The sequence below is a fragment of the Crocodylus porosus genome, unplaced genomic scaffold (genome assembly GCF_001723895.1).
Source record: "Crocodylus porosus isolate Cpor-Errol unplaced genomic scaffold, CroPor_comp1, whole genome shotgun sequence".
Lineage (NCBI taxonomy): Eukaryota > Metazoa > Chordata > Crocodylia > Crocodylidae > Crocodylus > Crocodylus porosus.
Genome location: NW_017728911.1, coordinates 11,868,088 through 11,894,409, shown reverse-complemented (window position 1 = coordinate 11,894,409; position 26,322 = coordinate 11,868,088). Strand labels below are relative to the sequence as shown.

At 43.8% G+C, this 26,322-nt stretch overlaps 2 protein-coding genes across 3 annotated transcripts in view; one reads left to right on the top strand and one right to left on the bottom strand.

The window, feature by feature from the left end:
- Positions 1-26,322, top strand: part of FAN1 (FANCD2/FANCI-associated nuclease 1) — a 57,859-nt gene that overhangs the window by 23,480 nt on the left and 8,057 nt on the right. The window contains exons 9-14 of one of the 2 annotated variants that reach the window (XM_019533434.1): positions 3,452-3,616; positions 4,732-4,900; positions 5,992-6,095; positions 12,834-13,028; positions 13,530-13,658; positions 15,672-16,022. In XM_019533434.1, coding sequence (XP_019388979.1) covers positions 3,452-3,616; positions 4,732-4,900; positions 5,992-6,095; positions 12,834-13,028; positions 13,530-13,658; positions 15,672-15,809 — 900 coding nt within the window. In that variant the 3' untranslated portion in view covers positions 15,810-16,022. Of the gene's footprint in view, positions 1-3,451; positions 3,617-4,731; positions 4,901-5,991; positions 6,096-12,833; positions 13,029-13,529; positions 13,659-15,671; positions 16,023-26,322 lie in introns of those variants that run through there. The other variant, XM_019533435.1, reaches the window with a different exon arrangement.
- Positions 17,143-26,322, bottom strand: part of MTMR10 (myotubularin related protein 10) — a 64,393-nt gene continuing 55,213 nt past the window's right edge. Inside the window, exons 14-16 of the mRNA XM_019533436.1 lie at positions 24,975-25,145; positions 22,268-22,450; positions 17,143-21,681 (exon numbers count right to left, since the gene is read on the bottom strand). Of these exons, the coding sequence (XP_019388981.1) occupies positions 21,082-21,681; positions 22,268-22,450; positions 24,975-25,145 (954 nt within the window). The 3' untranslated portion in view covers positions 17,143-21,081. The remainder of the gene's footprint in view (positions 21,682-22,267; positions 22,451-24,974; positions 25,146-26,322) is intronic.

Below are 26,322 nucleotides of genomic sequence, written 5' to 3'. Positions count from 1 at the left end.
CCCCCCCCCCCCCGATCTGTGCACAAGGTGAGGACGGGCTGCCTGCTATGTGCTTAGGATTGGGGCTGCTCCAGCCTCTTCCCAGAGGCTATGCTCGGGCTGGGTGGGGTGGGGCGGGGCGAGTGGCAGTGGCACTGGGAGGGGGGCTGTGGCAAATTTTAGGGTGGCTCTAGGCCCCCCCTAGGCCCACCTGCCAGGGCTGCTGCCACCCACCCTGCCCCGCCTGGCCTGAGCACAACCTCTGGGAAGAGGCTGGAGCATCCCTGGCCCCAAGCACACAGCAGGCAGCCCATTCTCTCCCCATGCACAGATCCAGGGGCACATGCCCCTTATGCCTATCCCAGGGGTTTGCACAGCTGTGGGAGTCACCCCCTCACGTTCTCAGATGAGCTGCTGGCTCCATCCCATGCCCCACCCTGCCCCATCCCAGCTGGGCAGTGCCTGCCCCTGCCCTTGCCCCAAAACCCAGCCCCACTCCCTCACTGCAGGGGCCTTGATCTACCCTCACCAAGCCACTTTCCTTTCCCTCCCAACCCCTTCTCCCCAACAGATGCTGCTCTTAAAGCTACTGGGCTGCACTCCTGGCTGCATGCATGCTGCGGCTGCGTGCATGCATGTGGCGTTCATTGGCAACATTATCAGCCACATCAGCCCAAAAAAGCCAATTGCCGATAATGTCAATTTTCTTTTTATTGGTGCCAATACAGTATCTACGGATGGTATCAGTGCACCTCTGGTTGTGGAGGCTAAAGTTTTGACGTGCCATTCTGACTTGCAGCCCCATCTCCTGGCCCAGTGGCAAGCCAAAGCTGTGAAAAGTCCTCCTGAGCTGCCATTAAAACCCACCTTGCAAACTGAAGGCAGGTTAGCTTCTGGTATGCACTGCCATGATGGGCCACGTTGGGCACTGGACAATCTAGAGACTAGTGGCCTCAATTTTATGAATGCATTGCATCACTGGCCATGCCTTAACACTGAGTGCCCTAGCAACAACTCTGGACTGCCTCTGGTATCTGTGTGGGAAAGTCACAGCCCCTCAGTTCCAGACTGGGAGGGAAGTTAGGATCCAGAATGGTTTAAAAGACTTTAAAAAACACATGTTGCAGGACACTTCCCTGCTGCATGTGACTCCAGAGCCTTTAGTGGAAGTACACCAGAGAGTAATCTAGCCAAAATAAGTTTTGTCTGACAACCCTACCCTACCCCTTTATAAAAACAATACATATGAATTGTGCAGTAGTTCAACTTCCCAGTGTCTAGCTGTCTACATGATGCAGTTCAGGCTTTGAGAGGCACTGTGTCTGTGGTGATTAGTCACAGGGGTTTCCTAAGTGATTAGTTGGCAGGTGGCCAAGGGAGAGAGAGAGACACTGGAGTGTAGGAATTGGATGACATGCTTGGATGTGGTAATTGTAAGACCCCTACATCTCCAGGCAGGTTTCTGTAGCAGCCAGGTGTGTCTACATATGCATTAATGCTCTTTTGCTACTGCGTATTAAATTTAGTACCTCTAATGTGAGGTACTAACCGCATGCCCATTAGGTTGCCCTAATGCGCAGTAGCAGAAGTGCATGGTTTTTTAGTGATACTTAATGCACAGTAGCCTAGTTTTACTGCACATTAGTATATTAGCGTGCTTTGACGTGATGCTCCAGTGCACAGTAAAGTGGGCTATTGTGCATTAAAGTGCGTGTATAGATGCTCCCAATCCGTGATACAACTGTTAGAAAACTGCACAACTGCAGCACCATTGCTGCTTTTGACCTCCCCATAGTGTCTGTAAGAAGGCAGTCAATGAATTTTTCCTCCCATAAAGCTGCCAGCAGCTGTTTCTGTATCTGACTCTAAAATTTATAATTTAATCCCACTTCAGTGAGCTTCTGCAGATAAAACACCAATTGAGGACTGTGGGTGCCAGTGCCACATGGATGCTTAATACTCATTTACTGACTGACTTTCCAGGAGGAATGAAACATGCCATCTTTCGTGCTGTCCTCTATTCTATAGAGATTGTCAGAAGGCAAGGCCACTCTTTCGTTTTGCCACCTTCTACACATGTGGATCCAGTTGCTCCTATGTCCACTGCCCCACCTCCTCAGTGCTAATGCTCATGGTTTGGAGGCAAAGAATGGGAGAGAGGAATTATTCTTCTCTTTTATTGAAGGGGAAATGAGACGGAGACTGAAGACCTTGCCCATGGCTGTACAGATTGTCAGAGCCGTAATTTGAACCAGATTCTCTTGAGTACTAGTTTAGTGTCTTAATTAGCCCATCATCTTTGCACACCTGGGATGGAGATGTAATGCAAAGGACTTGCTCTGGACTGAATTTCATCTTACAGGTAGGATCTTGGACCAGTGAATTAGGACACCTGTTCCTGACCAAAACTGTAGTTAAAGTAGTGGGAGTACCCTTCATGTGAAACTGGGTACAGACTCCCCGCACTACTAGCAAAAAGCAGTATTGGCAGACAAGACTGAAAAAATGAAACAATCCTTTTTATTGCTTCCTGCCATTTACTTTGCCATTTGCATTGGGCCTTTGTTTGCTTAACTGGAGTATTTAATTGAATTGCAGTGACTTAGGGTAGGGAAAAAACCTTGGTCACGTTTTCTCTTGGTCAAGCGTATATTGCCTGAGCTTTTGAATTAAGCAGTGATCTCACCCAGGGCTCCATGAGATCTTTTTAAGGGTGCTCCTGAATTCCCAAACAATGTTAGCACTTTTAGGTGTACAAACATGTTTCATAAGATAAACCCAGGGCTTTCAAATAGGGATCCACAGTGTTAAAACCGTTCTGACCTGTCGTGGTCTTTCTGAGTTCTTTGCAACAAAAGAGCTTCTTTATTACTTTTTTGTAGTAAAAAATGAGTGAAACTAAGAGCTCTATGTTCTGCCTAGGAGGATTTTTACAATCTTTGATATCACCTCTGAACCAAGAGTTTTAGAGTTTTGTGTTTCTCTTTTTTCTCAGACCCACATGGCTACAAAATAGATCCCTGAAACTAAGAGCCAGCATTTTCCAAAGAGTGCTTCTAGGGTGTCTTGAGTCTAAAAGGGTTGAGAACCACTGGAATATAATTCAGGCAATCTAAAATATATTTGAATCTAATCCATTTTCCGAAATGAAAGTTTTCTGTTCTCTGTATTTTTTCAGACTTTTTTGTTCTTGGGTCTCAGAGGTGCAAATGGAAGTCACTCCTTAAAGTTACATGTATACAGTTGGGATCAGAATTGGACTTTCTGTCTTTGTTTATTTTTTCAAAATATTCCTTGGGGATACTTCTTCCATGTAGGAGGGCAAGGAGAGAAACAAATTCCCTACTGCACCATCTGTTTAGTTTCTGTTGCTTTTTTCCCTGCTCATGTTCCCTCAGGTGCAGGAGAAACAAGCAGACTTATGTATACGAATTGCTTGTAGGTCACTGCCTGAGTTCTTGTTGTTTGCTAGGCCATTGAATGCATTAGAAAAGGGCTGGCAGACTCATTTGTGCGCACAGGCCACCGGCTCTCCCTGTACCAGCGAGCACTGAGAATAAGAGACTCATCAAGCAACAAGAAGTTCAGGAGCCTCTTTCAGGAGCTGCCAGTCATGATTGTGGAAGATGTTACACATGTAAGTAAAAGGGTTTGGTATTGCTTCCTGAGAACCCACAGACCCTTGCCTCTGAAGAGGCTGGTAATCCTGGAACCGAGCGTATGTGTATCTGACCCATTATATTATTGTGTATAAGGATTTTTAATAACAAAAATAAAATAAAAACTTTCCCTATAACGGAGGCCCAGGTCCTCAAATAATATAATAAGCAACACTTCATTTAGTTCAAAGAGGCGATCTTGATTTATACCAGCTACAGATTTGACCGCATATAAAAACTCCAGCTTTTAGTAAAGCTATGTTTCCTTCCAAGCTCTTTTTTTGACTTACTACATGACTTTTGGGAAAGTCATTTATATTCACCGTGCCTCTGTTTCTTATGTGTAATTGAGGGTAGTAGTTACCAGCGCTGGTGCGGTGAAGATTCATGAGTATGCAGGACTGACAGGAGTAAGTTTGTGAGTCTCTGTAGTCAGGGCCTCACAGATCAGTATGGATTTTTGCAATTCATTCTCTGCTACCTTATGTACTGATTTGCACCTCTGGGTGCAAAGGCCCTTCTCTCCAGTCAGCATGGTAGCACTTCACACCCCTTCTGCACAGACTGAAATCACTGCACATTGGACTCCAGTAAGACTCGGGGTGTCTTACTACTTGATGTTTGCAATTTTTTTTTTGTCAAAGTGATCAGAAAGTATTTACACGTTCAGAGTTAAAGGGACATTTTGGTGCAGCTTGTAAATATTATGGGTGAAATCCTGAAGCCAGTAGAGGTTTTGCCATTGCTCTCAGTAGAGCCAGGATTTCATCCTGTCTCCTTACTCCTTATTAATACTAAGAATAGGAACATTCCGTATATCTTTTCCTGCCCAGAAACTGTGACAGTATAGTTCCTTCCTAAATAATTTCCCAATTCATTGTCCAGGATTTGTTGTCTAAAATTTGACCCAGTAGTAGAATGCTGGCAAGGAATGTCAGAATAAGCTCTGAACACTTCAATTTTTAGATGACCAAACAATTTACCTAGGTTTCAAAAAAAAAAAAGGAAACATTCCTTCAAAGATTTTGAGATGTGTAGAATAGGTTTTCATTTGTAATCCTAGGTGTTAATTAGCTGTTTCTCCTATATCCAGGTTACAATCAAAGGAAAAATGTATCCCCAAACTGGGTTGGGAAAATCTGTGTTTCTAATGGAGGACGTTGATGATGAAGAGAAAGGCGAGGACTCTGCTGTGTCCACAGTCATATGCTCTGTTGAGGAGCTGGCGTTAACCCATTACAAGCAGAATGGCTTTGATCAGGGTAATAGTACCAAGACAGTAATTTTAAGGGATAAAGTATCAACCTATTAAGAGAGACATTTAGTCCTTAAGCCCAGCTTTAGCAGGCCAACTGGTTGAAAGTCCATTAAACTATGTAAATTGATTATTTCTTTTCTAAAAGTAGCTGAAAACTTGTTAGTCTTTCTTTTGACTGTTACTTTCTTTCATCCTCTGCATCCCAGTTACAATTTTGAAATGGCAAATGTTTCTTTATCCATGTGTTTCTCTAGGAAATCTCTCCTCTTGCGTTTTGGGTTATTAGGCTTTTACTGAGAAAGAATTTTCTTCACGTAGTTGTTTTTGGACTCAGCTATTTAAATGTAAGAAGCTGAGTGCCAGTAAGCACAATAGTACACAGGGAAACCTTTTGAAGGGGAAATGTTCTAGAGAGGGTTGATTCCCATTTTTATTTTCTAGACTAGATTAGCGCGTAATAGATTGTGCAGGGGAGAGGGCATAAATGCCAGCAATGTTTTCTGTTGATATCCTTTCAGAAATGTATATCTTTGCAGGTTTGTGAAGATTAAGAGTTATTTTCTGATTATAACTTTGTTAAAAGAAAAAAAAAAATCTGTGTGTAGCAGAACCAAAGAGGCATTAAAAATACCATGTCTTGAGGAAAACAGTGGAGCCAAGAACTGCAACCAAGATGCAGACATTTTAATGAGAAACTCTGAAAAGTTTGGACCTGTGAGGAAGTTATGAAAGGGAGGGTCCCTTTTGTACAGGTCCCGGTAAATTGTGCTGCCAGCCAAGAAATTGCTTCCTTTCAAAATGAGTCCCTCAGTGAAGTAACCAGTGCCTACTGTACCTTGTTTAGGGTATTAGGTCTGACTTTGAAATGGCCGTTAATAAAGCTAAGTCATCAAGAGCCTTGTCCTGACTCAGGCGTGATCAGTACCATATGCCACATGTTTTGCAGTGTTGTATTTCATGCACGTTGACTATATATGTAATGCTGACATGGTGTGTTGCTTCTGCTGACCAGTTGCTGCTGTGACTGCTTAGTTTAAAATGTACTTTATCTTTGTTCTTGTAGCTAGAAAATTGACTGTTGGCTCTGTCCCTCAGGAATTCATGGGGAAGGATCAACTTTTAGTACGCTCTATGGCCTGCTAATGTGGGACATCATTTTCATGGATGGCATACCAGATGTCTTCAGGAATTCCTATCAGGTATTTATGAAGGATATTTTTTTTCTTTGCCTCTGCTTCAAATAATCATGATAAACATCTGATACAGTCTGTTGTGGATCTGCAGTATTTTATCTGAAGGGGTCTAAACAAACTTTGTTCTTAGCTCACCGTATTGTTTCTCTATTGCAGTTATACTTGCAAATGCTTGTATGTTCTTATCTGAACTTCTCTGCATAAAACATTGGCAGAAGTATTCTGACTGTTATTTAAAGTAAAGGTTTGTTTCCCTTCTAAGGTGTGTAAGTATCTTGCCAGGTTTTAGGCATCTAAATCACTCTGTTGTTACCAGATTAGCCCATCACCTTGGGGCGTGCTCATTTATTAGGGATACGTTTCTAGGGTCTTTGTAATTCTATCAGTGCGCTGCTTGTGTTATTTGTGTTTTTATACGGAGCTGTATCTCTCCCTTCTGCAAGTCCTCGCCCTCCAATGGAGCTATCTTGCAGGACTCGGTTTCGATTTGGCTGGGTTCCTCCAGTCACCAAATTGGTCATAGACACAAACGCACACAGATTAATGTGACACATCTGACCTGGCCGGGTTGATCAGCATGGACAGGCTGACACCCTCGTATGCCAAGAATCAATTCATCAGAGCAACAATAAACTGCAGTCAGGCACAAGCACACAGGTAAACAGAATACCTCTGAATCCAGCTGGGTGTCCAGCTGGCACCCTCATGGGCCAACATTTAGTTCATTACGGTACATCTGAGCCAAACTGAGTCAATCAGCCTGTACGAGCTGATCCCCTTATGTGTTTCAAACTCAGCATGTCCCAATCTTTAGCCTCTTGATGCGAGACCCCACAGTATTTTTGGACTTCACAGGGATCTTTAGGTAAATGAAGCGTTGCTGCAGAGCAAGTGGGGAAGGAGAAGTAGAGAAGGAGAAATATACCCAGTTACCACCAGTTTGACTATAAAAGTTATTTATTGCTAAGCATATGAAATATATAATGGTACTAGTAGTAATAGACATGCAAACGAAAAACAAACGCAAACAGTTACAGTATTACCCTGGTTTCACTAAGTATTTGGGGAACCTTAACTTAAGCTTAACTAATACAGTTCAGGTTCAGAAATTTATGCCGAGAGAGAAAAGAGAGAGCGAGCTGGGATCTCACCAATCCAAGGCACTCAGGTTGCAAATGCTGACAGGCAAAGTAAAGTTCTTAGCACAATCCTTGAAGGCAGACTATCTGTTTCTTCCAGCCTCTCGAGAAGAACAGCGGGTGGTGTGAGAGAAACTTCTCCTCTTGAAGCACACACACTGCTGCTTTTTTACAGATTTTTACACCTTCAACATCTTTTCTATTGACAAGGGTTATCTGGTTTGGAACATCTCAAGAAACTGATTGATAATCAGGAAAAACATAAGGTTAGGGAGTAACCAGACACTTAGAAGCCAGCTTGAAATTCCTATGGATAGCAGATATACTGATGGGATATCTCATGGTTTCTTCAGAAGCAATAGTTTGCAGCATCAGGGTTTTGAATTTTCACTTGTTGTGAACAAGCCTCAGTTTAGCATGACTTTTCCAGATCTTACTATAGTCTTTTAACAGACTTAAGGCAATTATTGGAGTGTTCATAACCTTTTGTGGAGAGGACTTCCACCAGTCATCCCAGGAAAAGTATGACAACACTTGTGGTCAGGGCTCCAATGGGCTGGATGCTGTGATGAACCTATTACCATTGTTCAAATGTTGCCCATACCCCCTCTGACTCGGTCTCTTTGCCTCAGCATTCCCTAACCCGGCAATCGAGTTTTAGTCAATCAAGTTGAAGTAGGACTCCCATAGTGGGACCGGAGAATTTATGGCCTATTAAACTTTACTTCTGCTTAGTTCTGGGGTGTGTGTGGGTGGGGAGTCCTTTGTAAATCCAGATTAGAAGTGGTCTGATAAATGCTGAGCTGGGTGTGTGTAAATATGGGTTGATTAGCATTTGGAGCACAGATTCCCCATCATGCAGGGTTCCCCTGCTTTTCTGATCCCAGAATTCAATGCAGTCTCTGCTTCGGGCTTTCTGTTCTCCATCTCCCATGTAAATGAGTTGTCATCTGGTTTCATCTCGGATGCAAATGAGACCTAGGGCAGTTGTTTCACTCTTGTCACCCTTATCTGGAGGGTTTTAGGTGCGTCTCCCACTGCATCTTAATCAGTTTTTGTTTAGATAGAGGAGGTGGGGGGGGGATTCTTTGTGAGTCAGACAGTCTGCGTCCTGTGTCAGGGTTCCCCAAGAACATGGAGCTGAAAGGTAACACTATGGCTTTCTGCTTCGCTTTGTGAACAGCCCAAATCACATGTACATGCCTAAAAGCCTTTATTGCAACTACAGTTTTTTCCTGTGCAACTAACTTTGTCCCTACTATGAGTGGTTGGAAGCAAACCAATGCTTTGGAGGTGCCTAAGTCTTTTTATGCTCTGTTGCAATTTAACATTGCCATGGACACTCTGAAGTGCAGCATAACACCCTGAAATTGTAGTCAACCCAAAGCCACAACTAGACTGAAGAATGTGTTTGCACCCCACCTTTTGCCCAGCAGCCTACTAATTAGAACACTTTTTAGGACAGGGGATTTGGGAGCCTAGGTGCTAGATTCACTGTCCCCTCAGGGGATTTGAGTCCTGATCTTGGATTCAAGCAGGTCACAGGCCAGGTAGGGCTGAAAGCCCCTTTCTTTTGAGGAGGTCACAGGACAACCAAGAGAGAAAGTATATTGGAGACAGAAGGAAGACAAGAAAGGGAGCCAGAGCCTGTGTGGATGCTGCTGTACCAGGAGGGGGGGAGTGAGCCCTAGGTGCCATTTTTGTTAGAATGGTTTTCATTACAAATCATTGCGTGAGCAGCACTGGCAGCAGAGAACTGGCTTCTTCACATGGGGAGAAACTTGGAACTGCTTGGAAGTCTCTCTGTGGGGCTACAATAGATGCCCAGACTACATGGTTTGGAAAGCCTTGTAGTGACCATCTTCACTGTACAACCACTTCATTCAGGCTAGGCCTGTTGGAAGACATGGCCCAGAATCGCTGACAGCCCTGTCTGCAGAAGGGAGAAGAAAGCCTGCATAATGGTGGAAGCAGATCTTGAGGTTCCCAACTTCTCTTAAAAGTTCACATGTATACAGTATTCAGCCTCCTGTAGTCCTTTACCTCCAGCCCAGCTTGCTGGACACCTTACTGCACACTGGTTGATTTTTTCACCCTGGAATCTCTCTCTATCACACGCTTGTCACGCATCAAATTCGCACAAAAGGGTCAGTGATTCATTTTCTCCCATCACCTTGCTCACTACAGCTATTGATGCATCTCCACTGGGCTCTTTTACTAAAGATCCCACCTCTCTTAATAAATCATGGGATAGTGCTGTTACTTACCATAGCATAACTCCAGTGTCCATGATGCTCTCAGCATTAAAAAGTTATGGAGTAAATTGCATAAGCAGCTTTGGGGATGGGATGGGGACCAGAATCTCCCTGTGCCATGGTTTGTCTCTTTTAGTTTGTTCTTCTGCTGACTCCGTGACTCTTTCCCTCCTGAGCTCCAGCTTCAAGAGGAGATGGGGTGGAAGGTACTGGCAGGCATATCTGCTCAAGAGTTTGGGGCTGAGGGCACAGCTGGGACACAAGAGGTATGGGTTCAAACCCTGATACCAAGGGGACCTAAAATTCAGGTTGCTTGTGTCCTGGGCAAACCACCAGGCTATTTTATGGAGGAGGACCCTTACACTTGCTGCATAGTCATCTAGGTTCCAGGACAAAAAATCCTCTGTCTTCAGAGACGTCTGAGTGGTGCCCACTGAAATGATGGAAGCCATGTGCCCTCACACAGCAAAGTGGGATTAGCTTCTGGGGGTACATGAGCTGCATACCTGTGCCCTTTGGAAGTACAGAAGAATGCATCCTGTAGTCATGCAAAATAGGATTGTAGTCATGTACTTCAGGATCTTGTCAGCAGCAAATTTCTGAAGTCAGAGTCAAGCGATCTCCAGAGGTCATCTAGTCCAATCCCCTTCCTGAGGCAGGACCATCCCTATCTAAACCATCTCATACAACCATTATCTAAACTCTTTATAAGACTACCCTCAACCCTGATGACACAACATAGACCTAACACCGTAACCTGCCACAGGTAAAGCAGGGGAACCACAGCTGCCAATGTCCTGCTGCTAAAAAATGTCAGTATAAGCTCAAGAGGTCCTGGGTAGAGGGCCACACCCTGCCACTGCAGAGGAAGGCAAACCCCCCACAGTCCATACCAGTCTGACCATGGAGTAAGATTCCGTCTTTATTCCAGATATGCCGATTGATCTGATCCTGAGTGAAGGGGCAAGTGAGTGAAAAGGATTTAGCCTTTAGTGTCTTTGCTGCATTCGTGAGGTCGGGTGAGTCTTAGAGATTCATAGACTGTAGAGTTGGAAGGGACCACAATGGATCATTGTGTCTGACGGGGCGGGAGAGGGGCCACTTTCCCCCATACTCCTTCCCTGCTCTTCCCCTCCCCACCCCCTTACCTGAGGTTCTGGCATTGGGGCATCCACATGGTCCCAGGCTACAAGTCCCTGGTGAGGTTTTCGGCTGGGGGAGTGGGGCCAGGCGAGCCTTGCTGTTGCAGGAGACTGCTGGGGCTTCCCTTGGGTCCTATTGCCCCTGGCTCCTGTCATTTTTGGCACCCTAACTGAGAATCACTGAATTAGAGTGGGACAGGTAGTAACGGATGCAGAGTAGAATCAGAATAGGAGGCTCCCATTCATTTTAGAGAATTAGCACTTGTGATTGTTTATAATGGTACCAACTAGAAGTAGAGACAAAGACACTGAGTGCTGATGTTTGTTTATCTTGTGGTGTGCCTGTTTGCTGAAACAACGGCTGTTCCAGAGGTCTTTTCTGTCTAGAAAGCAGCATATGCTATTACAGTGCCCCTTTTTTTGGTAACTGTTTTGAGAAACAAGTCCCCAAATTCAGGGAGGCCAAGCTTTGGTTGACTTGATTAGCCAAGTTAGGATAGTCTCCTCCTCAGCATGCTCTCTTTGCAGAATGTGCTCCATCTGCTCCAAACTTGGACCGGCCCCCTGCTCCTTGGGAAAGGCTACTGGCTCCAAGAAGCCCACAGTAGAGGCGCAGGTCCTTCTGTTGGACAGCTTAATGTGCAGTGAAATGCTGTCCTGCTCTCCTACACTGCTTTCCAAGTTCATATAAGGCTGGCTTTGGTTATCTCCCACTTGAGTGGGGCAGCATGGGATGTGAGGGGATAGCATCTCCAGGAGCCATGGCAGCACCAAAGAAAGGGACTGCTGCTCCTTGAAGAGTTCTTACCCTGGCACAAGGGATGGGCAGGCACCTAGAAATAGAGATGTCAAGCCTCAGAGAACAGACATCATATCCTGAAGAACAGAGGGTCCCACTTCTCAGTACCAAATGAAGTTAAAGGATTTCTGCTGTTGCTGCTTTCATCTATACTTAAACTCCAGCTGCCTACCCCTTCCAACATCCATTCCCTTTTATACAATTAATCTCATTATTTGCACATCATTCCCATTTTGAAAAGGAATCTCAATCACGCCCTGGGGCCTGCTTGTAGCAAGGATGGTTCAGCATTTCATTGTGCAGAACGCTGTCTGTACAGGGCTTCCAGAGGAGTTGGGGGTTGTGATGTGAGTGTCACTTGTTGATGCAGATCAAAACTGTCGGGAGACTCATACCCAAGCAGGAAAGAGGTAGAAAGTTCTTACTTTTCCTTTTTTCCTCCACTTTACAGCCTCAAGATGAGGGAGATGGTTGAACTTCAGATCCTTGAAGTGCTCTGTGTGCTTCAGAGATCGGATTCCACTTAGTGTCACCATCAGATTTCAGCTACCATCACCATGCAGCAAGCAAGGCAGTCGGCAAGGGGAAGGGAATATGGAGCTTATTGGCTTCCTGCCTGGAATCCTTGCTCTTTGCCATCCCCTTGACTGGCATGCTGCTTTAGGGTATCTGGAAGCTGACATGGCCCCAGCTCAGCCCCAGCTCTGTCATTTTTCATTTCCACTCATGTCATAGAGGAGACCATTTGTTCTGTGGTTGCATCTATGATGCGGATTATTACCTTGTCCAACCTTAGCTTTTCTCACCAGCCGTGAGGCCAAGTCTAGGTCAGTGACCCTCAACCAGGGTTGTGTGAGAGCTTTTAAAGGGTGCTGCAGGAAATGTAAGGAGAGAAACACATAAGGGCCAGCTCTGGCTTTCCCTGCCTGGCCATCTTCCTGTCCCACTGCCTGGTCTCTCTGCAAGGAGGTAAGCACTGTAATAAATAGATTAGTTTTTGAAATGGGGGTACCACTCAATTCACAAAAGGTAATGAGGGATGCCTCAAGTCCAGTGAGGGGTGCCTTGAGTCTAAAAAAGTTGAGAACCATTGGGCTAGATAAAAGGGATGCTCATCTGTTCTAAACTTTCCTAAATTAACAAGATCTCCAGTGTTCAATATTCTTTACTAACCAGCGTTATGCAGTTTTGCATGTGGTTAGGGTTTGGCGCGTTAATCCTAAATGTGTACTCTTTCTCCAGAGGTGGAGGCTGCTGTCATTCCTGTATTTATACAGCACTTCCCTTATACCTGTGAAACTGAGAGTTGGAATAGATTGTAGCAGAGCAGTTGTAGTTTCTGAATTTCCATTTCTTCAGCTTTAGTGTCTGGCATCAATAGTAAGGAGCACATTTCCATTTTTCCACAGGCATTCCCCCTGGATTTATGCACTGACAGCTTCTATCAGAACAGAAGAGATGCCATTGAAGCCAGACTCCAGTTGCTGCATGCAGCTTCCTCTGAGACTTTGAAGGAGCTGCTTGCTGATGTCTGGAGCGCTCAAGAGGGAAAAGTTTCGGCCCTAGTTAGTTGGAACCGGTTTACTTCCCTCCAGCAGGCACAGGTAAATAGCTAATAGCTATGGTCCTGACTAAGCCTCATTACATTGATGTTTAAGTCCTCGATCCAGCTAAGGTGCCTGGTACTTTAGTATCAGTTGTCTCATAACCTTTATTGTAGGTTCTCTAAACAACTGAAGGGAGGCCAGTATTATCTTCTCTATTGTATAGTAGTGGGAAGGAGGTGGGTGGCATGAACTGAGGCACTGACAGACTAAGCAACTTGCCCACCATCTCACAGACCATCTGTGTCTAAGTATGGCCTTGCACTTAGGGAAGAGCAGGAAAATCATCCTCAATTTTTCTGGTCAATAGAGGTCCATGCTGGTATTCTGTGACCCTTTTGCCAATTTTCAGTTTCCGAAGCTGGGAATACTGGAGGAGCATAGCAGCAGGGAGTGTTTGAGCTGCTAGAAATGCCCAAGGAAGGGGTATGAAGTAGGCTTTTGTGGGACTGGAACTGAAGAAATAACATCCCTCCCAATCCCCCCTCTATTTACTTACAGAGTTTAGTGTCCTGTTTGGGCGGACCTTTCTTAAGTGGTGTGTGTAGACGGCTTGCCAGAGATCTGCGCCACTGCAGAGGGGGTCTTCCTGATCTAGTTGTGTGGAGCACTCACGATCACTGCTTCAAGGTATGTTCCCAGCTCAGAGGTAAAAGCAGTTGACCCTCCCTACTGTGTATGTAAAATAAAGCCACTTATGTTCACAGGAGGGGACTTCAAATGCTTTCATAGCATGTTGACCACGTACTCCTTGCATTCACAAACCTGTGAACATTCTGCTTGCATAGTTTTGCTCTGGTATTTACCTTGATTATGTACATCAGAAGTAATGATGTCAGTTTAGCTTTTTCAACACTTTTTTTTTTTAATTGGAGCCAAAGATGAGAGATGAGCAAGATGAGACCTGCCTGTCATCCTTGGCCCTCAAACTGAGAACTAAAGTTTTATGGTAACATTAACATCATCAGTTGTTGAGTCACCTAGAGCTATCCAGATTTGCAAACAGTACAAGAAGGCTACATGGAAAATAAATGTGTGATAGTGTGGTGGGGGAGGTATGTGAATATTGCTCTAGTTTGCTGCTAACCAGATTTTTAAAGGAGTGGCTGGCTGAAATGTGTATATGAACCTTTCCTTTTTTGGGAGGACACAGATTACATAGGGAAAAGTGACAGTGTAGGGATACTTTGTTGTTGCTTTGATTTATGTACATGTGGGAGAAGCCAGTATCTCTGCTCTTACTGGTGCTGCAACTTGGAAAGGCACACTATTATTGTAGAGTTTTTAATTGCTAATGGTTCTGCATCTTGTGTATCAGCTTGGCAGTCTTGGGTCACTTCTTGGCCTCATATTATGTACATCAAAATGAGTGGACCCCAAAAGTCCTTTGCCTCATAATATTTTTGGCATGCCAGGGAATGATGATGGGAAGCTGTGTGCAGTCAGGAGTTATCCGTAATAGAAGCTGCACAGGTGCAATTTGTAACAGGCCTTTCCGTCAAATGAATGGCAGGAAAATGACCCCATCAGCAAAGGCTGCCCAGACTCGTAGCATGTGCAGGATAACCTGGAAATAGTGGTAAGAGGATGGCCTTCAGTACTGTGCAGTCAACATTCAAACCACTGGAACCATCTGTCCCACAAGGGCTAGTTCTTGTTTTGTTGTTGGTCAGAAAAGATCAGACTGCTGTCTCTAATATTTCCTTGGTGTAAAGGTGAAGACCCTCTTTGGCACACAAGGACTTCTGAAAAAGGGCTTTACACCACAGAGGCAAAGGTCTTCGCTGAGATCCTCCTACAGAAAATCCTTGGGATTTTTTTTTTTGTAAGAGCCATTCTTAGAAATGGGCAGTGTCTGTGAAGGAACCTGGTGACTGGCCAACAGAGCTATGTAAAGTAAATTTAGAGGTTGAGGGCTTGCAGGATTGTTATATTTTCCTACCACACTGTGGTGTGGCCTTTCCCAAAGTAGAAAGGAAGGAAGGTTTTACTTGAATGAGAGGTATTATAGAGATTTTAGGGTATGTTCAGCAACTGAAGACTGTACTTTTCTACCAATAGCAGGGGATTTTATTTTCTTTCACTTGTAGCTTTTTCAGCAATTGGTTTTATCCCTGGTGTGTGGGTGGGTGGGCGGAGAGGGGCACAGATGAAAAAGCAATACTTTATTCCTCAGTAGTGCCAACTCTCATGATTTTTGGCATTGTTCTTAAAGCCTACACTGTGACTTCAGGAATGTGAAAAATGTAGCTCACTCTTTTATTTACGCACACACACGTGCTCTTTCTTTTATAGGGGGGTCACAGAGGTCGACGTGTAGTGATGACAATGTGGGAAATAGATACCATGTAGCCAGGAAGGCTCAGTGTAAAACTTGAGCACATGTTGTCATGGCGAACCAAGCTAAGCATTGTGGACAAGATTTATCAATTTGAAGGAAGACTTTTCCAATATACGGTAATCAGAACGTGTGCAATCAGGGTCAAGGCTTACACGACTCCTCCATGAGGCTGAGGGGGATGCATAACTTTTGAATGCAGGGATTTCTCATGACATTGTTCTTTATTTAAAGAAAAACAAGACAAAAAGGGAGCGAACTGCTACTGCTTTTAGCTCTTAACCATCACTGACTCTTTATTTCAGCTGGTGGAAGTGAAGGGGCCCAACGATCGCCTTTCACACAAGCAGATGCTCTGGCTGAGTGAGCTGAAGCAGCTGGGAGCTGCAGTAGAGGTCTGTCATGTGGCTGCAGTTGGAGCCAAGAGCAAGCGCCTCAGTTGACTAAATTGGTCTTGGGCACGAGTGAAATATTTTAATAATAAAGCTTATGAAACACTAATGGGTCTCTCTCATTTACAGACATGGCCTCAGAGGCTAATACGTTTTCTGGAGATAAGTAATTCTTAAGTAGCCCCCTGAAACACTGCAGCATTCCTATTTGTGCTTTCCAGATGCAACCAGATTGTGGGGCTGCTATGCCCTGCTCCCCACCCCTCCCAAAAAGAAGAAAAGATTTGTAGGGTCATAAAGAAGCAAACAAACTGAAGTTGTGGCTCATGTGAGATGGCTACCCCTTGGAAATAAGAGCTTTAGCCTATACCTTTGTTCCTTGCAGTGGCAAAAAAAAACCCCTTTTCCTGTTTTATATACTTTAAATATTAAAATACAATGCCCCTCCCTCCATCATGATATAGCTGCATTGAGTAACCTTAGCCCTACACGCCCTTTGGCCATTCCCACATTTTTCCTATTCCTGTTGATTCACATTAGCATGTTTTGTTTAGTGTTCATCCTAGGTCAAGCCAGGAGCTTGAACACCAGAGTAATTCCCTCCCATAAACCGTGCATCTAGTCTCCTTAAGCTTAGGTCCTGCCCACTGACATCCTTTGTATTTCATTGTATTTTTTTTCAGCTTGACCCTTTACCTAGTAAGGAAATACACCAGCACTCTGTACTTCATTCTCTTTTACTGATTGATAGATTTGTCACTCTTGAAGTGTCTCGAGTTCTTATTTGCAAAAAAAGAAATATTTTTAAGTCTGTTTTAGGACCAAGGTAAAGCAATGATGATTCATATTGGCCGTATGATAAAAGGAAGATAGAAAATATTAATCAGCACCATAGAACAAGGATTTTAACATTTTTTTTTGTTACTCAGTTTAAATGTTTGTCATTACAAAGTCAATAGTACACGTGCCCTTCATCCACCAAGTGTAAATTGCATCTCTCAGTCTTCATGCTGATGTATAATAAGCCTGTGATTCTTAACCATTTTAAATTTACAGCATCCCTAGGGAAATGGAAGTTTTTCATTTCACTCATTTTTTACTACAGAAAAGAAAGAACAATTCTCTTCTTGCCATGAGTTCAAAGCCTATAACAGGTCAGAATGGTTTTAACATTATAGATTCCTATTTGAAATCTCTAGGTTTCTTGGGATACATGTTTGCACACCCAACAGTGCTAATAGTGGCTGGCACCCTTGAAAGGATCTCTAGGCACCTCATTGCACCCTGGTTGGGAATGACTGAAGTAAGGAAATACAGCTATGGCTAGAGTTCATCTCTTGCTGAATGTGCGACTCAATGGAAGCAAAACAGAAATCTCTCAAAATGAAGCTTTATAACAAACTGACTTTAATTTTAAACCATTTTGCTTAGAATCAAGTTAAAAATATTGACAACAGTCTCAGTTTGGGTTGGATTTTCTCCTAATCCATCACTGATTTGTAGCAAGTAAAATTAAACATCAGAAAGTTCTGAGAAAGAAATTATGAGAAATCAGAGGCTGCACTACAGCACAAACCTCCAGTGCTCTTTCTGCAGCGTCGTTTAGCTTGGCTCCATTTTACGGTTGCTCAGAAGAAAAGCAGTAAAATGATAATTGCTGTGGAAAGGCATGAACTTTTATTAAGTCTAATTTACTTCACATTCACAACTGAATGTCAGGATTTTGTATTTGTCCTGGCAATACTACGTTATTAAATAAGTTATCGTTAGGCACAAAAGGTTTTAAAACAGTCAACTCTTGCAGCAACAGCATTAAGAATGTACTGCCTAAAGCATTTTGGGGAACAGTTTTTTCACTCACACATTAGATGCAGATTAAAGGTTTCATCCTTTCCTTCATCAAAAATGTTAGAATTTTTTTGGTTTTAATGAATCTTTCCATCTGAAATCAAGCCAAAACCTTTGCCCCTACTACTTCGTTGTTAAAAGCATAAAGGTGATTAATATTAAAGTAGTATTCCAAATGCAGCCAAAACCCCACATGACTTATTTCAGTGGAATGCTACATTCATAACCATTTCCTTGGTAGTTGGCAGTGACTGGCTGAAGAAATTTGTACTGCCACAACTTCTGACATTGGTTCGACCTCCAGTCTGCAACAGCAAAAGGCACTGGCATTGTACTTCCACATCAACCAGAACTTCATGTCTCAGCAGTTCAATTTTCCATATTGTTTACAATCTAGTACAAAAAAAAATCATGATGTAACAGCCTATTGCCAACTAAAGCAGTGCATGTCGCTAGACAATAATGATATAAAAAAAAAAAAAAAGCTTGTTTATAGTCTTCCTACTCTTAAAACTCTAATGGTATTAATAGTACCTAGTTTTAAAATGGCAAACAAAACTCAATTAGAAGGTGTAAGCTTCTGTGTAGGGAATATCAATGAACATAAGAACCAAGTCCTTAGGACCACTTGCAAGAAGTGAGGACCCTGCCTAGGTTCAGGTCAGTTCAGTCTGTATGACAGTAAGGCAGCTTTTTAGAGCGGGAACTTGAATTTACCATGTCAAGCAACTGTACATTTCTTGGACTATAAATTATTAGTAAGTGCTTTGCAGCAGCTAATTGAGGCTTTCAGCAATTTTATTATTCAGGGATAAACACCCCAGGCAAGGAGAAGGCTCAACTTCTAGGACCAGGCCTGAATGATGAAACCAAATGATGTCTAGAGAGTAGCAGATACACCCCACACCTGGCACGCCCATTTGCCCCAAATTCTTAAACCATTCCATTTGGCAAATAGGTATTTAGGCAGTTTTTGTTTTTAAAGGCCTATTATTTATCAACAAGAACACCTGCAGCCTATAAATACAGATGGGCTGAATGTAAGGTATGGAAAATGCAAGCTACATGACTTCGCAAGCCATCCTTGTACAGGTCCAAGAAGCCTTTTTTTTTTTTTTTTAGCCATTCCCATTCCAAACACTAACCCTTTTCTCTGCAAGAAGCTCATCTGGTTAAAGCAATTTATTTACCAAATACTGATTAGTTGAAAAACGGACTTCAAAGCAAGAAGCACGTTAAGGAAACTATTTTACTTTTTATACCATAAAAATTGTTAGAGTGGTTTATTACTTCTAAAAAAAAAAATTGGTACCAAAGTTAGCACACAGGTTGAGGTCTTGTATAACAAGTGTCAGACCAGGGAAAGCACTACTTGATCTAAATTAACCAGCAGAAAAACTGGGCTTGTCGAATGAAAGGGCAGCTCCAGCAGACAGTCCTGTCATCTTGCAGTCTGTGAAAGCCCTTGCAGGATCAGCCCTCCTAGCAGCACAGTTAGGGCCAAGGGTAGAAAGAAAGAATGAATTGGGAAATACCTGGCCAGCTCTCCTGGTGAAAACAAGATTTGGTTTGGTTTTTATGAAGAGTGATTTTTTGTTTGTCAGTCACCTCTTGCCCTCGCACAGTGAGAAAGCAAGTGCTGCACAACCATCGCACACAGCCCTGAAGGAGGAAGAGCTAATTCTATATCAAAGAGGCAAAAAACAACTAAATGCCTTTCTCTTTGGATCTTCCCAGGGCAACAGCCACTCCTGCAAACAAACACACCAGAAATGTGCAGGGTAAACTAACTATGAGCCAACTAAGCAGCTTGAGGCGCACAGACGGAGAGAACTTCAGTTTCCCTGCAACTTCGATATACATTTATATGTTTTGCATGTGGTAATGCCGTTTAGAGGGATAAGCAATAATGGCTTTTAGGGTCAGATCCAGTAAGGGACTTAGGTGCCTGGCCCCAAAACCTGAACTCCACATACAGCCACCTGCAGCTAGACACTAGGGAAATGCTGAGGACAGGGAAGGTCTTTACACCTGCATATTTTATACAGTCACTATTCCATGAAGAATACAGATATAATCCTGGGAGCAAAGTCTGGCAGCCAGGATGCCCCCCCTGGCTTAACCATGAGGCTGGAGCCTCAGGTTCCCTCTTGTACTCATTCTTTCAGCTTAACTTGCAGTTTCTGCACCGAGACAGCTTCAATGGGAGGGGTGGAGAGCACCCTCCCTATTTTACTGGCTGGTGAAGGTGAATTTCCTCAGGTAGGGAAGTGAACAGAACCCAGGTCTCCTACTTCCTGGGGAAATGCTTAGCCGACACGCTCGTATGTGAAGGGGAAATGGCAGCATTTTCCTCCAGTCCCATTTTAAAGGAAACTAGTTGTTGAAACATCTGTGTTTGGATGTGCACACAGAGCACCTGCCTGCTCCAGCCCCCTGGGACCTAGGCAGAGCGCCCCTTTCGCAGTTAGGCTAAGACACAAGCTGCTCAGCCCTGAGCCTGTGGGGAGGCAGGACCCCAAGCACCTTGAAAAATCAGGGAATGGGCACCAATGGAGCTCAGGCACTTAAGTCCATTTTTGTATTGAGTCCTTAGTGACTTCTGAAGCTCACTGTGCATGTTAGAATGTGGAGACTGTGTTGATGCAAGAGGACAGGCTCAAAACATCCTACTGAAAAGAAAATTACATCTTAGGATGCATTAGAAACATCTAATTAATATTTCATTCCAATTAAAGGCACTTCTAAGGCTACAAGACCACCATTATCTACAGTTTTAAGGTTAACAGTGCATGTTGTCCTGAAGTTAGCTTCTGTGAAATAAAGGCAAACTCACGGAATTAACAAAAATCTGAAGATGAATCATCTGCAATGGATGATTGGGGGGGGGGGGGGGCCAGGAACAGGAGCACACAACACCAACACATATACTAGGTGAAACAAGTCACAGAAAGCTAGCACAGAAGCACAGAAATACATTCCTCCTAAACTTGTGTTGTGACAAGTAATTCGTTCCCGTATTTCCACAACTGATGTTAGCCTGCATCCTTTACAGTCCTTCTCATTTCCTTTGATGTTTGTTTTCACCCATTTGATTTGCTAATTTGTACTGACACAAGATTCACTTCAGTCAATCAACATCTGGGAAAACAGACACTGCAAACAGAACAAAAACCTTATTAGTGACCACACCAAACCTTTGATGAGCAAGTGAAAGCTTTGCATCTTATACGAGCTGGGCCTAGAAAATACAGGAAGAAGCAGACTCTAGACAAGACGCTTACATGAGAACTGCTGGAAACAAAATTGTGCGATTTGAAGCATGATTTGCTTTGCTTTTAAATATTTGTGCAAAAACATAGGTAATATTTGTATATAAAATTATTACAGCTTCAGATGCTGCAATTAGCAGTGTTAACTTAGAGAAGACACAATGGTCTATCCCCCCCCCCAATGTTTAAAGCATCATCATATCTTAGTCTTCATTTGCAAGTGTCTCAGTGGACAACCAGATTTTGGCACCACTTAAGAATTTGCTTAAAGGTGTTCCCAGAATGCTCCGTCTGCATAGGTTTCCTATAGGAGAAAAGGGGAATGAGGAGGAGAGAAAGTCTGAAGTCCCAGAAATGTCATTTAAACCACTTGCTCTGAAATACATCCTGCTTTGATCCAGTGCTGAACAGTTTGCTTGCAAAGACAGGTTGCTTTTACACTGTCGAAGACTCCTGTTTAGCATGTCAACTTCGTCTACCAGCAAAGAGATTTTGTGGAAGGCAGTGATGAAGCCACCATTATTAATTTGGGCCTCTGGAACCCAGCGGAAGTAGCACAGTTTCCACAGTTTTATGTGCGTTCCAGAGAGTTGTGGTAGAATCACACCATGCAGGTCAACAGGCTTGGAAAACCAGGCTCTGAAATACTGCTCCAAGCTATTATTATAGCTGGCTGCCTGCTGAAGAGAGTCTGGTTTCAGTTTTAGTATCAGTGAGTTTCTTCTTGGAAGAAACTCTTGCTCACTGATGATCCCATTCTTTAGGGCTGGTGGGATTCCTCTCAGCGTGGAGCTGTAGTTCTTCTGCAGAAAACAAACAGATAATTTAGCGCAACAGATAACACCAGCGGCAACAGGGGGTTCTGCTCTTCTCCAATGCTTCACTGGACTCCAGTGGGGACTGACCAGGTTTCTAGCTCTCCCAATTAAATGTGGCCACCATTAACAGCTGTACCAAGCTTGTGTGTAATCACAGCATCGCTCACATGACGACAAATACTTTGACCACTCACAGCCTTATAAAATAAGCGCGTGTATATTTCAACAGTGACTTCTAAGATATTGAACAAGGGGAACAAACTGAAATCATCCAATCTCTTCTCTCTAGACAGTAAGTCCAGGCATACCATAAAGTGCACTGGAAGACATGTACCCAACAACAGAGACGTGGAGAAATTCAATTTTCTTTAGGTTGGACACTATGGAATGCAGCAATAAAGACAGCACTCTCACTGCTAAAATGGGGTATGAATGTATCTGGTCCAATTATGCAGATAAGCTTCTGAAAAACTACTTACAATTACTTCTACACATGACATCTTAGTATATCTCAACTACACTCTTAAAAGGCAAAGTAGTTCACTAACAAGTGTCTGAATCCCAGTATTACCTTTGACCGTTTAAAAGATTTTACGGCTCCATTTTGTACGCATGGTGCACTCTTTCCAATATACAAAGGGTTGTGAAACAGCATACGATCCCTTGTTGTAAACTGTAGAGACCAGTCCCACACAGAAGGAAATTTTAGGCCTTTTTCATCACCCAACTGGATGTTTTTGCTTATAGCAAATTCCTACAAGAAACAATAAGTAAGCTGATTAAGAGCAAGATACAGTAATTTACTTACAAAGCTGCAAGTACAAAACCCTGGATTGAGCCTACAGGGTAGCCTGGATTAAAGTGCAGATAGCTGCAGATCATGTGCACCAGTATTTAGACCAACACAAGTATCTATTGCTGGGGAATAGAACTTAATCTTGGAGTTTCCTTGTTCTGGAGGTGGCAATGTGGGGACCGGCCTAAGTTTTCCCTTGCAATAACCACATTTCTATGCTTTCTTTTTTATTTACTTTTTTTTTTTTTTTAGGGGTGCACTGATAAAGATTTTTTTGGCCAGTACCAATGGCCAATTATTAGCTAGCCATATTGGCTGATACTAATCCATGCTGATATGCAGCCCAGCAGCATATTGGAGAACTGTGTCTAGCTGGTAAGTCTACTGGGGGGGAGGAAAGGACATGGGAGAGGGAGTAGGGCTGGAGCACGGGCAGGTACTACCCAGCCAGGGCAAGGTGGGTGCGGGACAGTCACCAGCAGCTTGTCTGTGGGGCATGTGGGGGGGTGGCTCCTGCTGCTGAGTGCACCCGTGTGGGAAGCACAGGGGGCATGTGCCCCCTGGATCTGTGCGTGGGGCAAAGGCAAGCCGTCTGTCATGGGCTGCACTGGCCTCTTCCCAGCAGGGGGACCTGAGCTAAGGCTGCACTAGGAGCACGTGGGGGCGGGGCAGGCGGTGGCAGTGCTGGGAGTTGGAGGCTATGGTGAATTTTGGGGTGGCTGTAGCTCACCCCATAGCTCCCCCAACCCAGCACCATCACTGCCTGCCCTGCCCCAGCCCCCGCCCCACCAGGAAGAGGCCAGCACAGTCCCCAGCCACAACAGGCAGCCCGCCCTCACCCTGCACACAAATCTGGGGGGCACATGCCCCTGTGTCTCCCCCGGGGGTACGTGCAGCAGCAAGAGCTAGCCTCCTCCACAGCCCCTGCACCCTCTGGACAAGTCAAAGGTGGCTCCTGCACCTCACCCTGCCCTGGCTGGGCAGTGCCTGCTCCAGCCCCACTCACTCCATCACCATGGGGGCCTTGATATGCCCCCCCCAACCCCTTCCCCGCTACAGACTTACCGGCTAGATGCTGCTCTCCAAGCTGCCAGGCTGCATTCCTGGCCACATGCATGCTGCAATTACTGTGTGCATGCACGTGGCATTTATTGGTGATGTTTTCAGCCAAAAAAAGCGGATTGCCGATAACGGCAATTTTCCTTCTATCAGTGCCGATACGATATGGACCGATATATGAGTGCACCTCTGCTTTTTTAATGGAATATTTATTTTGTGTCACATTATTAAATTTTACCGTGTTTTCTGAGGAAACTCTGTGCTCCCTCAATTCTTTTTTTTCTGTTCAAGTAATGGTTAGATATCTACAAACCAAATTCTAGGTTAAGAACATTTTTATTAGAACATACTAGCATTGATTCAAAAGGTACATGTCCCAGTTAGTATCCTATCATTGTTAAACCTGCTGTCAAACCTTCCTTTCTTCTTGGAAGATGTCTCACTTGACTTGACTTCAAGGTGTGATCTGCAAAGGGCACTGACATTCCCTGTTGATTTCTTTTTGCCAGTCCAATCAAGCCTGGTCACTTTCCAAGAAGGGAGAGGAAAGGGGACAATTTAGAAGCCAAGACCTCATTAAACTAAGGAGAAGGTAGAGGTTAAGAGAGAGAGAGGCCTGCTAGAAGCTCAGGCCTTGTTGAACCAAGATTCTGCTGAAGCCTTAAGAAAGGACATGCCAGGGCCTCTAAGTTAGGCATACACTTCTCTAGATGGCTTACATAGGTGATCTTGCCTTGAGTAGGGGTTGGATTAAAGGATCTCATAGGATCCCATCCCACTCTACTTTCCTATTATTCTGTGACTAACCATGTTTCCAAAGAGGAGAAATGCAGTTACATACTAATCCTATCCACTTTCCACATCGCAAAACTATTGCTGTAGGTCCCTGAATGCAGTCAGATGAAGGAAACAGTAACAATGCTCAGTTACATATATAATATTTACAGCTATCTACGATTTACAGTATGTATAAGGGTCAGCCTTATTGACATTCACCTTAAGTGACTATTTTCTTTAAAAGCTCCTGCTGTAAGTCTGGTATTTGCAAAAAAGTCCAAATGAATACAGGTGACCCTCACCATTCATGGGGGGACATGTTCTCGTATCCCCTGCAAATGGTGAAATCTGCGAATAAGGCACTGCATTCATGAACACAGTACCCCTGGTGGTGGGGGGGATGCCTCCGGCGGTGACAGCAGGAGCTGTGGTGGGAGCGCGGCAGCAGCAGGTATGGAACTCCTGAGGAGCTCCTATAAGTGCATTTAAAATGCGGGTTCGGCATTTGTGAATATCTGAAACTGCAAATGCCAAACCCGCAAATAACAAGAGTTTCCTGTACTACTTAATGTGGATGTTATTTCCAGAACAGTAATGAGGCTTAATTTTAGTCATTTAAATATAAGGTAATATAGTTTATACTCACAGTGCTTTCCTTTACTCGCTGGTGTGGAGAGTTGAAAAGGAAAGTGCCAAACAGTGAGATCCGCGTGCTGTCATACAATAATGTCAAGTATGTTTCAGAAAACTCAAAGGCTGCTGGGTATTGTTCAAGCAATTGCCAAACAGAATCCAGAAACATCAAGAACAACGGAGACTTGAGTGGGGGGAAAGAAAATGAAGATATTTGTTAGATTTAACATAAGCTTTCCCAAAACCATATCAACTTCTTTATATCCTCCTCAGGGCTTTAAACACATATTTGTTATACTCCTAGATACAGAACAGAAGTTTGATACCATACGAAAGCACAAATAAATGATCCTATACTCAAGTTTAGTACTTTCGCCATTCTACTGAGAGAAAATGCAGTTATAGGTACTGGGCAACTCAGGAAACTGTTGTCAATTTACATTACAAATTCTTTTTCACAGCCTAATGCAAGCAGAGTCAAACAGCTGTGTTCCAATCCTACAGCTGACATCTTTTTAAGACCCAGAAAGAGATCAGCCTTTTGACAACAGCATCTTCCTGCTGGCTTATTCTGTTTGTGGTTCAGATCCTTTTCTGCAGTATTTTTGGCTAGCCAATTATCCCTGATTGTGTACCTGGGCATTCGATTTTTCCTTCTTAAGTCTAACAGTTTCTATTTATCATCATTATTATTATTAGTGAGCACATCTACTGCTTCCCCCCTCATCCACTAAAGCTGGCTACCCTGGCAAAGGAAATTAAATTGATTTCGTATGATTTATTCTAAGCAAGTTCATATGGGCTATTTCATATTGGCTATTTCTTATTGCCGTATTATATACTAATGTATAATTCCCTTTGCCTCCCACCCCCATCTTTTTTTGAAGGTAGGCACGTCCACTACTTGACAAGGGTAAGCAATTATTTTGGCTGAAGGGCCACTTTACTTAGCAGTTGAGGGCTACCCCAGCCCCACCCCTTGACAGGTGCCCTACCCCATGGTCACCATTGTGGGACCCGAAGTGGTGCCCTTAGCCCCTGACCCTTGCTACTGGAAGTCCGTCCCCTTGCCCTAAAGTATGCTGGGGGGTGGGGGGAAAGAGAACGGGAGAGGGTTTGCCATCTTGAACCCTGAAAAAAAATCATATACTAAAAATCAAAACCAACTACTATAACATTTTAATTTTATTTCAAAATTTGAGTGAGATTTGATTTGTGTGTGTTTGTAGTATATATAGAGGTGATTGCATAATAGCTCAAAATAAAGTATTACTCATATATTGTGTGGGGGGTAAGGGGCGTATGTGGGAGGGTGTGGGGCATGTGTGTTTGGGGAAGTATTTGGTTGGAGGGTGCACTGT